The sequence below is a fragment of the Schistocerca gregaria genome, chromosome 9 (genome assembly GCF_023897955.1).
Source record: "Schistocerca gregaria isolate iqSchGreg1 chromosome 9, iqSchGreg1.2, whole genome shotgun sequence".
Lineage (NCBI taxonomy): Eukaryota > Metazoa > Arthropoda > Insecta > Orthoptera > Acrididae > Schistocerca > Schistocerca gregaria.
In genome coordinates, this window is record NC_064928.1 from 142,188,825 (window position 1) to 142,202,687 (window position 13,863).

General features: G+C 36.5%; 1 protein-coding gene across 1 annotated transcript in view; it reads left to right on the forward strand.

Annotated features, from left to right (window-relative positions):
- LOC126291714 (symplekin-like) overlaps positions 1 to 13,863 on the forward strand; it is a 135,145-nt gene that overhangs the window by 54,467 nt on the left and 66,815 nt on the right. Inside the window, exons 10-12 of the mRNA XM_049985370.1 lie at positions 2,088 to 2,222; positions 3,416 to 3,617; positions 11,716 to 11,926. Of these exons, the coding sequence (XP_049841327.1) occupies positions 2,088 to 2,222; positions 3,416 to 3,617; positions 11,716 to 11,926 (548 nt within the window). The remainder of the gene's footprint in view (positions 1 to 2,087; positions 2,223 to 3,415; positions 3,618 to 11,715; positions 11,927 to 13,863) is intronic.

A 13,863-nucleotide genomic window follows, 5' to 3' on the forward strand; every position in this document is an offset into this window, starting at 1 on the left:
TTCATTTGTTTTGAGTGGGTTCGGTTTGTCACTCCACTCTGTAAACATCAGGACAAGTAAATGTAAGGAACTTCTGGAAGAATGATCTGTCTGTCAAACTATAATCTCCATCTTCTACTCTGCACATCTCATACACTAATGTTCTTGTTCTTGTACTTCTGATCATTGCATTTCTTGAACTTCTCATTGCACCCCTACTTTGTTCGTCATAATCTTGTATCTTCAGCGGTTACTTTACACAAGTTTGCCGAGTGTCTCACTCGATTTTCTCCTCTAATTTTTTCTGTTTCCTCTTATTCAAGTCATTCTTTTAGTTTGTGAACATATATGCACTTCTCACTCCTGATCTCTTTCATTTCTTGTGTTCTGTCTCCTCCTTTTCAGTTCACCACTGGCAAGATCGTCTCTCTTATGTTTCGAAACCCTGTTAAATATTAATCTTACTTAACACATTAAAATTTTACTGAATACACTGTTCACTCTCTTACAAAATTCACTTTCACTAAATTTATTTCACTTTCTGTCATTTTCACTTTTCCTTTATCCATTCTAACCGATCTCTGAAAATATGACACGTGTGCCGTGTTGTCGCCTGCATACACACTTCTGCGATGGAGCATACCACCACCAGCACAATAGGATAATGGAACATTCTCAAGCAGTGTAGGACAGTCTGGAAGATTCTAGAACATGCTAGAAGATTATATAACATTGTGGGACACTGTGACATAATTCAGCATTTTGGTCAGTTGCAGCCACTTTGTAGTGGCATTGTTATTACAGGGAAGAAGTAAAGGCTTGGCATCTTGCAATACATAGATCGCTTAAAATCAACCCATAACATTGATTGCCAGCTGCTTCATTGCCTTCTCCTCTTTGAAATCCTCTTTTGATGACCATATCTTCAAAAACAATCCCTCCAGTTTCAAGCAGAAACCTCGTTCATGGATGGGGGATGTAGGTCTTACCATACCAATATAACCCTCATGGTGACATGGGGGTGGGTTGCAGAGCTATAGCAGTACACACACACACACACACACACACACACACACACACACACACACACACACTGTATTTACTATAATTATTACAAGGAAACAGAACTGCTGGCCATGACAGTTTAGGGTATCTAACACTTGCGGTGGAAATATTTAAACCAGTAAATAATAATCCCAACCTCTTGAACTAAATGCTTCTTCTGTAATGGAAAAGGGGGCTGATGGTGATGTTTGGAGTAGGTATATCCATATACATACCATAAAAATTGATTTATGTATATGTGTGTGTGTATGTTCCACATCTCCTCCTAGACGACCGGACCAATTTCAACCAAAATTTTTGTACAAATTGTTTACTATCAGGCAGCAATCACTGTGAGGGTAAGAACAACCTACCTATAGTAGTTTGGGAGATGTGACATCAAACACTGAGATATGTGAAAACTGCCACATTGTGCATGATATTTAAATTTATTACTTCTTTCTTACTAACTCTATTCAGAACACATTTTGCAGACAGTATCCAACATGCTGCTGAGTATACCTACAAAGTTATATCATTGTAGACACAGATCAGGAGACATGATGTCATAAACATAGAGATGCATGAAATAATGCCATATCATTCATGATGTCTTAATACCATTGTTCTTTACTACGAAGACACTTCTACAACTTAATCAACTGAAGGAGATCCTCGACACTAGCAGCATTCATTTTTTGTTTTTATTTCCAATAGAAAATTGGCAAAATTAATACTTGGGCATTGCAGGTGGTCTCCCCCCCCCCCCCCCCCCTCCTTCCCCAGCTAGTTGATGTTAAAGTGCACCAAGTGAATTGCTTAATATCATCTGTTCCTTACATGTCACTGGTTTCGGAGAGGATTGCTGCTGTTATTTCCCAGTTTGTGTTTATTGACATTATTTCCTTTTTATGCACATGAATACCCCAGCTTGGAACTCCCGAAAAAGAGAATTAGCCCAACAGTGGAAATATTGCATGCAAAATTGAATTGTCAAATCATCAACAAACAAAAAAAAAAATGCTTTTATTGTGTAAGATTTGAGGAAGCATTTGATCTTGCAGATGGAAATAGATGATGGTCCCCTAGAAAAAGATGTGAAGCCATCTCTCACCTCGGTGATGACAGAGATGATGGACAAGGAAAAGGAAACGCAGCAGGCAAAAGCTTCTCAGCAGTCTGGAACGGTTACTGTGAAGGTGAGTTGAATTCACTCTCACTATTTGGGTAACTGTTTGTACTGCGTCCAAGATTGGAGATTTTAGTGTATAGTGTAAGAATAATTGTAGCTATGTATTAAATGTGCAAAAGTCACAAAGAAGTGGAAAAACTACATCGTGTCCCATCAAAGAAGGCGTGCAAGAAACAAACTGTGAGTACATTTTATAATAACAGTAAATAAAAACCGAAACGAGTTCTCCTCAAGAAATGGCATAAGACATGGGTGCCAACCTTCAGTGATTCCGTATGTTCGTTTGTTCATTCATTCTTCTTTCATTCATTCACACATCATATTCTGCAGATCCCATCATGCAGGAGAGCCTTCAGGGACATAGACAAATTCAAGTTATCCAGTAACAGACAGTAGCAGCCACTGTTGTATTCTTCTGTAAAGTATTCTGACAACAAACTGACTAGTGCTAGTCTACTCAAACTGATAATTACAATAATTACTCCTACATCACTGTAAATGGAGCCTCATTTTTGAATGCTCATTGATCTTCTAGTTCTTTAGATTTCAGCATAAAGCAAAAGAAGGCTGAGGCGTTTTTTAAAAATGAGTTGAAATTTTACAGTTGACCAAAGTGCTGTAATCATTCTGACAGATTTAAACTGTTTGTGGACTTGTTGAACCAAGATTTTCCCTCTCTGGGGCAATTCTATTCCAGCGTGCTTCATACATGCCTCAAATGTGTAACCCCAGTGTAATATAAAGCAGAACTGTTCTTATGTACTCTTCGTAAATCTGTGATAAATCTTTTAATGATGGAAGTGAGGCTGACATAAGTATCACTTTTAATGCATTTAGGTACTAAAGAATAAGATTAAAGTTACAGTAAACTATTAAGATAATGGAGTAGATGTATTATCGGTATAAATAAGTCATAAAAGTACAAAAGCAAACATTTTAAAAAGGCAGGACACTCACTGTTGCACAAAATAAACTCAGATTGATGATTTCAGCCAGAATATCAACAGTAAACATTTGTGAAGGGCACTGTGCAGTGTTAGAGACGGCAGTGTTCCAAGCTTTTCTGTTACAGTATGTTGTCATGAACTCCCCTTAAGACATTTATTACACAGCCAGTAGTGGCTTAGTATTTTTCTGTTTAATGTTTAGATCTCTTCTAATTGTGTGTGCTCTTTTGAAATTTATCTTTATCGAATGTAGGTTCCGAAGCAGCGTGTTCGCACACTGAAGCTGTCGGAAATTACAAAACCTCTCACGACCGAGACCCGTGGAAACATGATGCGGGCTGCCGTGAAGCGCATTCTGAAGGCGGAACGTGCTGCAGCTGTGGGCGGAGTTATGGCTGTCCGAAGCAAAATAATCTCCACACTTGCTGTGACTTTTAACACTGATGTTAGAGATGGTGAGACATGGGCAAATTATAGCTTTAAGTGGTCAAATATTTTATTGTTGCCAATAACCAGCTTCCTAAGCAACTGTACACATCTACTATTACATGTGCATTTCTGCTCCACTTTTCTACACTCCATTTGCTTTGAGTGAAACTGATATTCATTTCAAAAGAAATGAATATTAGTAGTGTACATTGTTAACAGAAGAAAATTGTAAATCTAAATTTGATACTCAATTGTTAATGATGGGAGAAGACTAGATTGTAAAGAGAGGGGGGATTAAAATTAGAATGACAAAGTTCATATGACACCAACAGTAGAAATTTCTAAATCATCAGGATGGAAGCAGTAAACAAAAATGGGGAACACAAGCACTTATTTGTAGTTGATTGATGTGTGGTGTACAGAAATGATTTCCATCCCCTCCCTCCACTCACTCACTCACTCACTCCTGAAAAATATAACACAGACATCTACACTGGCTAAGCTTTACAAAGGACCATCCTGGTAATGTGCTTACTCATGGTAGCATACATATCAGTTTCTAGAATAAGTGGTAAGTATAATGCACGTATGTGCTGCGAGCTGTATCACCAGTTAACCTCTCACTGCAAGGCACCGCATAGCTTATAGGTACACCAGGCACACACATTTAACTCCTACAGAGTTGTGAATATAATTAGTATTTTTCATTTAACTTACTTTTTAGTTAAATAAGCAAACAGATTTGCGTTTAAGATTTTCTTCTACACTCTGTGATACGGTAGCATAAAACCTGGTGAAACTCAGAACTGTATGATCAAACAATGGAAAATCCAGGATGGAATGTAACAGTATTATGAAAAGGATAGTTGCTACTCACCATATAGCGGAGATGCTGAGTCGCAGATAGGCACTACAGAAAAAGTGTCACAAAATGAGCTTTCGGCCAACAAGGCCTTTGTCAAAAGAACACAAGGTCTTGTAGACTGAAAGCTCATTTTATGACACTCTTTTTGTCGTGCCTTTCTGCAACTCGGCATCTCTGCTGTAGGGTGAATAGCAACTTAGCTTTTCATAATATTATGAACTCCATGACTGTTTCTAAAGGATGGATGATCATGAAATTGACAAGAATTATCAACTTTCAATTTAATTTCTATTTATTAGATCTTGCGGAAAATCAGTTCTCAAAGTTTCAATGTTGAAATTGCATCTGCATTGTGAAAAATAATTAAATGTGTAAAACAATGTTCTTGCAATGCCCACATTATTAAGCAATATTTCAGTACTACCTTGGTGAAAGATGATTCTGTGTGTTACTTTCAAGCAAACTTGCGCGTGATACATCTAGAAGGCTGTGATGTATATCTTTGGTTTTATAGATAATTTGTGACTATGTTCCGTATTTTAGAAATAATAACCAACCAGCTGTTTTGTTCATGAGAAGCAATTCTTTTTACACCATGTACCAGAACCTATCCAGTGTGACATGAAAAGTGCAGTGTGGGCTACATATTTCCACATGGTGTCAACAGAGGAACACCCCATGTGTCATATGTGCCAAATAACCTGGTGTAAATATCTACAAGCTTAGAGGGATAACAAGCGCTACATTCACAAGGAGAGGCTTCCAGATTGTATCCTGGATGTTGTCAAGCCCAGTTACAAGTTTCTGGCTGATGCTGAACTTCTAAAAATGTGTATTGGATGGCAAAATCCAGAATCCGAATGAGTCTCTAAATTCATTAATATGGAAATGATGTACTCAAACCATATCTTTATCTGCTTCAGTTGTCAGAATTGCTACTTCTAATGCTGTTCTTGTATTTAATGATGGGGACGTAGGGAGGATGAAGGTATTCGAGAGAATGGGCTGAAAGATAGGAAATTTCAGTCAATACATCTTGAGAAAAATAGATTTACAACACCTCTCTTAAGCTGAAAAGCCAGTTGAAGACCTGGTAAAGAAAAGAGGGCAGAAAACAAGAAACCAGCATGGAAAACTTGAAGGTAAAGAGGACCCCGAGTACCAATCTGGGGCCTCCTGAAGAGGTGACATAAGATAAACAATGTTAGGTTAAACTTTAAATTGCATTTCCAGAAAATTATTGTTTTTTAAAGTGTATGTACCTATTTTTCTGAATTGATAAAGGATAGAGTTATGAATTTGGTACACTTATTTTTATAAACACAATAAATGTAGTCACAAAAGTATATTTGGAATACTGAGTGTAACGTGAGACATGGGGCAAAATGCTTGGAATTAAGCATAAATTTTATATTATACGAACAGAATTATAATTAAAAACTTATTAAAATTCTTCTATATAGCATATTAAAAACTCTTGAGAGGCTTGCTTTATGCAGAGAGATAAAACAGAGAACATTTTGTAGAAATCTCTTGAATAGTTTCTGAGAAAAATGTTCATGTATTATTTTTGAAAAAAAAATTTTAAATCCCATAAAATAAATAAATGTGCATAATTCATGGAACTTAATAGTGAATGTGTTAATTTTATGTAAAGCATTGTACAGAATTTCATTGCCATGTCTTAAAAATTGTGGATTTGGTGCATTTTTTAAATAGTGTATGTTTTTCATGCAATAGGAAGAGGATATTTCAGTACATTACTGAGAAGATATGGTATACAAAGTAACATTCTGCACAAGACTGGTGCAGTGCCCATCAGCCATATTTATTTTCGGTAGAGTTTGAAGGTACATCGAAGTTGGAGGGGTAATTTGAGAAAATCAACTTTAAACTTAATGTTTTGTCTGAGCTTAACAACTGCATTTATTGAGCATTATTGTAATTCCCATGAGTTGTGGGACATTTTACAAGTCACGGCTACAAGAACAGATTAAGAAACAATAATCTAGTGCATATTGCCAAGAAATGTGATTGTAGTGTCGGGAATCGAAGAAGAAAATCGAGCATTCCATCCCAAATGTAAATAGCTTTATATGCAACAATTTGAAATGCCAATATTTTCCAAATTGCCTCTATGAAATCGTTGAGAATACGTGGGTAGACCTCAGCACATTTGTGGAATAATTCTCGAAATACTTGGTGAAGAGATACAAAACCTTTACATTAGTGAAGGATAACAGTCATTTGTAGCTAAAAATCTCTGCCACCAGTCATACATCAGCCAGTATTGCATATTAATAATTTTCATGGTCTTATCTGGCAACAATGTAAAACTTTGTTAATTTATTCATGTAAAAGTTTTTAAACGGAGCTTCATAGCCACACACAAGTTTCCTAAAAATTTCCATTGCAAGATTCTTCGTCTCTTTCACTATGATCTTTGTTTTCTTGTTTTTTCTTTTCCTTCTGTTGCAATAAAGAGTGTTAGATAAGCAGCTACCTTTGCAAGTACTTGATGCCCCTATTCTGGTGTCACTTCAATGCCGTCAGCTGTGGAACACGATCTGAACATTGGCAATGTGTAGCATGTGACATTGGGCAGTTCATTTTTGTGGGCAGTGCAGCACTGTAGCACGATATTTTGCCACACATCGAAACTTGGGAAATATTAGAAAACATGTAGCATGCGATTTGTTACTAAGAGTCTTGAAGTGTTGCCTCGATGGAATTCCACCTCAACATGTGTATCTCCGTAATTGATAATAACTGGGCACGTCATATGGACTGTTTTATTTAGATTGGCCCATACTACCGCCTCGTAAAATATTTACTGTTTCTCCTTAAACATGCTGCATAACAATGAAATGTTATTTACAAAGAGCTTCAATGTTCCCATGAGCCAGTACATCTAGTCTTTGTAAGGATGAGTGTGTGGATTGGTTACATACATTTTGTATTTTTAATTGAAATTCATATTTTGGAGGAAAAAAAATTGGTTTGTCGCTGTTTGATACCCGCATATAACACGTGAAACAAACAAAAAACCTGTAGAAGCCGTCTAAAAATGGTAGTGCATCTGCTACAATCAAAAATTTCTGGTCATTTAAGAAAAGACTGCTGACAAATTTAATTACTATGGGAGAAGTGCTGGTAAATGTGTTGGTTGTTAGGAAAAGAGACGTCACCGAGTCATTCTATGTGAAACATAAGCTGTCTTATATCGGGGAGAAATTTAAAATATCCATCTCGGAAACAGAGATGCTATAGCTGATTCATTCGTAATGTCGTAGATGCAGCTTACTTGTCAAGTGTTAGTACTCGCCATTTAACCGCAATGAGCTTCTAAGTTGTTCAGTAGTTACCTGTGCTCTTAATCTTCTCTTGCGTGATTTAGCATTGTCTTAAAAAGCATGACTAAAGAGGTTGTAGACTTGCTGACCTCTCAGAATAGTGTCTCTGAATCTCCTCCTCCTCCAGTGGCCATTTGTTGATTGCCTGGAGCTTTGAGTGATTTTTATAACTTTACAAAACACTATCAAAGTAGATTTTCATTTTGTACTTCTTTATTTTTGTAGTTGCATTTGCTAGTGATATACTTTAAAAATTAACCTTTGCACTTGTATGAAGTCAGATCAGTAAACCACATAGAGTTTGATGGGTCTAAATTATACCGATAGGTAATAATATATAATCTGCACCCAAATTTGCTATTGGAGATTTACAGAGGTCAACATATACATTTGACTGGCACATACAGTGTTTAAAGAATTGACTGTGTAGTTGTGACTGACCTGGAACTTTACATGATGCATGCTAAACACAGGCTGACCTTATACATCTGTGCTCTACTGTAGCTCATCACAGGATGACTTGGGCATTGGGTACAGCCTGTACTGGGTGCTACACAAAGAGTGGTCAATATCAGGTATACTGGGGAAACAAATCTCTTCTGCAAGCTATCTGTTTTCCTTATTTTGGGAGGAAGGGGTATGGATGAAAACAACAGAAAATTGTAAAGTAAACATGGGCACTAAAGTGAATATCTTATGAGCTATGGGCAGTTGTTCAGTAGATGTAACATGTTTTACAGTACCAAAACATGTAAGGAACACTCTTAGAGACCGTATTTACTTCACATTTTTTCCTTGTTTTGATCCATACTCGACCTCTCAAAATATGGAAAGCAAAGAACTTGCAGAGAAGAGATTTGCTTCACAGTGTTGAAGATATAGTGCCCATAGCACTCAAGTTGTGCATTTTAGAACCTGTGTTTACTAGACTTTTTTTGCAGTGAATGATAGTTTCTGTCATATCCCTGAATATTGACCGTTCCTTCCTGGGGCACCCATTATGAAGAGGTATGTAGGACAGTTAACATAAAACGTTAAAATACAAAGTTATTACAATCAAATCACTATCATCCAATAACATGCCTCATGTAATGAAAGATTGTGACATAGGTGACTTGAAAGTTCTAACAGTATGTGCAGATTAATGACATTAATCTAAGGTTATGTAATTGATTAATCTAAGGTTATAATGCATATGGTGTTACTTCTACAAACAACTATTTTTTAAATAGTTATAATTTTAAAAAACCTGTGTTGGGAGAGGTGTAGGGTGTGGGAGTGGTGCACTCTAGGTGTGGACATTAGATTTAGCTTTCCAAATAGAGGTTTGCAGTTTGTTTCTTTTTTGCTCCCACTGTGTCTTGGATGACCTTTTTCTGTAGTCTAAAAGCTTTGACTGGATTTGTTTCCTCAGAGCCCCAGAAAATTATGGTATATCTATGGACTGAAACAAAAGTGTATAATCTAGTGTTTCGAATGCTAAACTGGCGATATTATGTAAGGCAATTGTGACAAACGAGACTGTTTAATCAACTTTGTACAGTGTCCACATGCTTGAGCTCTTATGTATTTTTACTTAGCAGTACACCAAGGCATTTGACGCACTATTCAATGTCCAATGTTTTTTTCATATAGTATATTTCATGTATACAGTGTGCAGATCGTTTTGTGATGAAATGAACAGTTACTGTTTTTGCAAAGATGAATTTAAAGTTATTATTTTTGGCATATGCCCGTATTTTGCTAAGTGCATATTCAATATGGTGGAGTAACTCTTCACCAGTTTTGCTGAAGACTATCACTGTCAAGTCGTCTGCATAGAGAATGGTATCAGACGTAGGGTGCCATGCCAGACCAGTGACCTGATACAAAAATAGTTGTGACCTTAATCTTGAAGCTTGTTGAATGCCTAATTGTTTTTCCAGCTAGACAAGAAATTTCTTACTACTGTAAATGAACAAGTATTCTTAGTTTTCTATTTGATAAATACCATGACATCCAACACAGAAAACCAGTCAGTTTGTGGAGGTGCATTAGTGTACACCCCCCCCCCCCCCAACACACACACACACACACACACACACACACACACACACACACACACACACAAAATTCAAGCTTTCGCAACCAACGGTTACTTCATCAGGTAATATAATTTTTAGGTACATTAAATAACAACATAAAAGACAGGAGAGTAGAAAATATAGATGTACATTAGGCAGAAAAGGTGCTCTGATTAATAACTCGTTAAAAATTCTTAACAAGGTACAAATGTTAGATTCTATATAACCTAGCAGAATTTTATACGTGCACTTGGCAATTTATCAAGGCTCGCCAAGAATTTTCCTGAGCCTCAAATTTTCATATTTCATGAACTAATATGTTACACGAATAGAATTAGATATTTCTGTAAAAAGCTAAATTACAACTACAATATCATGACACTGAACTTCCTGAAGGATTACATTCTAAGATTTGAACATTCTGGAAAACAACAGTCCTGAATAAAGTTAACTTTTTAATCACGCAGTTAAGAAAAGATATCTTCTTATGAAAGGAGAGTGAAGGTTTTCATATATGGCAGACTAATCCTGCAAACAAAAAGTTTTTAGCTGGGGCTTAATGATGGAGTGCTGGTGGTTTTAGTGAATTTTAATTTTTTGAGTATTTCATTTAAGAAAATATTTATGCATGACTTGTTAACAGTGTTATCATTTATCTGTTAACTATACATTGAATAATGGTTTGGTGAATATAGCTTGGATAAGAGTTCGGAGATCTCATATCTGCATAGTGTACGTATGGAACAGAGGATAGAAAATAAAAGAAATGATTTTCATGTAGCAGTGCTGTACAGGAAGTGGAGCAAATATTCCGCCATGCTATGTTTTAAGATGCTCTAGTGTAATTCCTTTGAGCTGCATTATAACTCAGGAACCTTCGTTGCCTGATACTATGGGGTGTTTCTCTGTTTCATATGTATATCTTTCCTCTTTATCCATATAAAGATGACCCATTGTGCTGCAGACAGTTGCCACATTATGGCTTCTTCAGCAAAGAAAACACAGACCTCCTGCACACAAGCAATCACACCTCGTGCACACATGACTGCAGAGCTGTGGTAGCAATCGTTAACCTGAAGCTACAATGTGTAACTTTTCATTGTGCCTGTGTGCAACTCAACGGGTTGTCTTTTTTCTTCATTCCTGTAATTCATTCACAGCATTCTAATTAACTGAAAAGTAGATTCAGCATTAGAATGTTTTAACCCATGTAAATACAGGGTTATTCTAAATGATGGATCCATTTTCAAAACTTCGTATTTATTCAAATACAAATCCACAATGAACAAGCTTTATATCAATAAAAAGAGGAAGTTCGAAAGTTTTTTTTTTCATAATGTTTAATATCAGTTTAATAAATTTGATAGTTTGTAATTAATTAGTTTTAATAAGTATTTAATAATTAGAGATAAATGTTCAATGTGGCCACTGTTGGCTGCATGGAAAACATCGACGCAGTAGTCACACACACAGAAGTGTATCTGCCATTACTGAGTTCATGGCAACAGTGATCAGATTCCACAGATTGTTCAGAGTGGTTGGTAGAGGCAGAATGTAAACAGCTTCCTGTTGCCACACAAACTCTACCGGCCGCTTCTGAAGCCATCACTGCCCACCAAAAACTTTGAAACTTCCTCTTTTCATTGATATAAAGTATTTTCATTTTGGATTTGTACTTGAATGCATATGAATTTTTGAAAATGGTTCCATCATGTAGAATAACCCTGTATTTATAGTATTTTCCATCTGTTATTGCACTCAGTCTACATGCCTTAAAGTGTGCTTTGGTTCTTTGCAATAAACTCATTGTGTCTGAAATATTCCTATGTTTGGTGATTTACAGTTGTACTGGAATTCCTCCTCGAAGACATCAGAGGTAGGATAGACCTGGCATTTGCGTGGCTTTATGAAGAGTACAGCTTCATGCAGGGCTTCAGCCGCCTGCCACCATTTATAAAACGTGAGGAGGCACCCGAGCATCGGTACGACAAGCTTTTGTGTTCTCTGGTGAAGTCACTTGGTGATCGCCCAGGCCAGGAAGGCAAAGATGGCTCGTGAGTTTCTGCCAACAGTTTTCTTATCCTACAGTCTTTAATACTTTGTAGTAGTGGCTCATATTGCTGACTTTATTTCATGTCATTCCATCTGTGATAATACACCAGTTGTTTAAGAATACAATTCACCACAGGTATTTACAGCAAAGGATAGGAGGCTGATTTAATATGAAAGAGCGTAATAGAGGTATTACAACAAAGCTAGACTTGGAGGGAATTGCTAGTAACATATCAAACAATGGAAAATCTAGGACAGGATGTAACAATGTTATGAAAAGGGTTGTTGCTACTTGCCACATAGTGGAGATGCTGAGTCACAGATAGGCACAACAAGGTCTTTGTCGAAAATAGTTGAAAAAAAAACACACACACACACACACACACACAACCACAGTCTTTGAAGTTGCCAGAGACTGTGTGTGTGTGTGTGTGTGTGTGTGTGTGTGTGTGTGTGTTACACAGGCCTTGTTGGCTGAAAGCTAGTTTTCTGAAGGTCTTTTAGTTGTGCCTATCTGCAACTTGCAACTCAGCCTCTCCGTTGTATGGTGATTAGCAACTATCATTTTCATAACATTGTATCAGTAACATATTTCTGATTTAGAAGTATGAAACATAATTTTATATGTTAAAACATGAAAGTGTTCTTAACATAAAATGATCTATCAAATAGCTTACTTTTAAGAAATATTATTGATCATAATGTTGTCAGATCATAAGATATTACATTACACCAGAAAGTTCTATGAGCAGACAGACAGAGTTGCAATAGGGAGCCCTTTGTCATCTACTCTCGCAAATCTTCCTATGGAAGATTTTAAGGAAAATGTTCTTTGCCTGATAACATTAAAACTTGTGTGTTTTCTTAGATATGCAGTTGATGCTTTTGTTGTTGGCCTTATGGAAGTGACAATTCAAACAGCTTTTGAGACATCTGAATTCAGACAACCTAAATATTTGCTTCACAATAGAGGTGGAAAAAGATGGCTGCTTTACCGTCCTTGTGTTGGTCAGGGGGAAGGGGAGGGTACATCGCAACATGCCAATTTGTAAGAAGCAAACCCACACTGATTTGTGTATACAGGCTAGTAATTGTCAGCACCCAGCTCAGCGTGAAATAGTACTTCATACCTTGATTTATCATATCAGACCCAGAAGGTTTTTCAGCTCGATGTTACCTTTCGTCAGACTGGGTATAGTGAAGGACAAATAGGAGAAGTGTCATGCTGTTAGCCAATAAACCAGACCAACCAGACCCTACCCTTGTTTTCTTGTGACTTGAGTGATTTTACTATGGGAAATTGAGAAAATATCTCTCTAAACAATTATTAGGATAGCACAAATAAATACCTTTTATTATTATGAATTTCTCTTCCTACACTTGATAGCGGAATTTTCACATCAAATATATCCTTTACATAAAGTGAAAGTATCACAATGGTAGAAATTATCATATATCATCATAGATACGGGAGTATTTTACTGCTACAAAAATTATCTCTGGGATGGCTATTAAATATTTGCTTTCTGGCTCAAAATAAATTGAATTTTTTTTAAATTCGGAAATATTACTTTGTCAGGCCCGAATCAGAGTTGATCCAAACTTCTGCTAGTGTGGTTTTACGTAAAGATAGATTTTCAGCAATCAAAGATAACTGTGCTGTGTTAACTGAAATTCAGATTTTGTGAATAACTTTAACGTGCAGGTTGTTCGGAATGTAGTGTGCAAGAAGTTAAAAGTAATTTTAAGCCACTTTTGGAATTACATTGAAATACCACATAAGCTTCCACCCGTACAAAGCATTGGCCACATTTATGTAAATGGTAAGGGGAGGAAAAGGTTTCAGTTCCAAAGCAAAAATAAATTTTTAAAATTCAACTCTGAAAACTATTATTTAATGATAATTCAAGTTACATGAAGAGACAGCGAGCCTCTATAC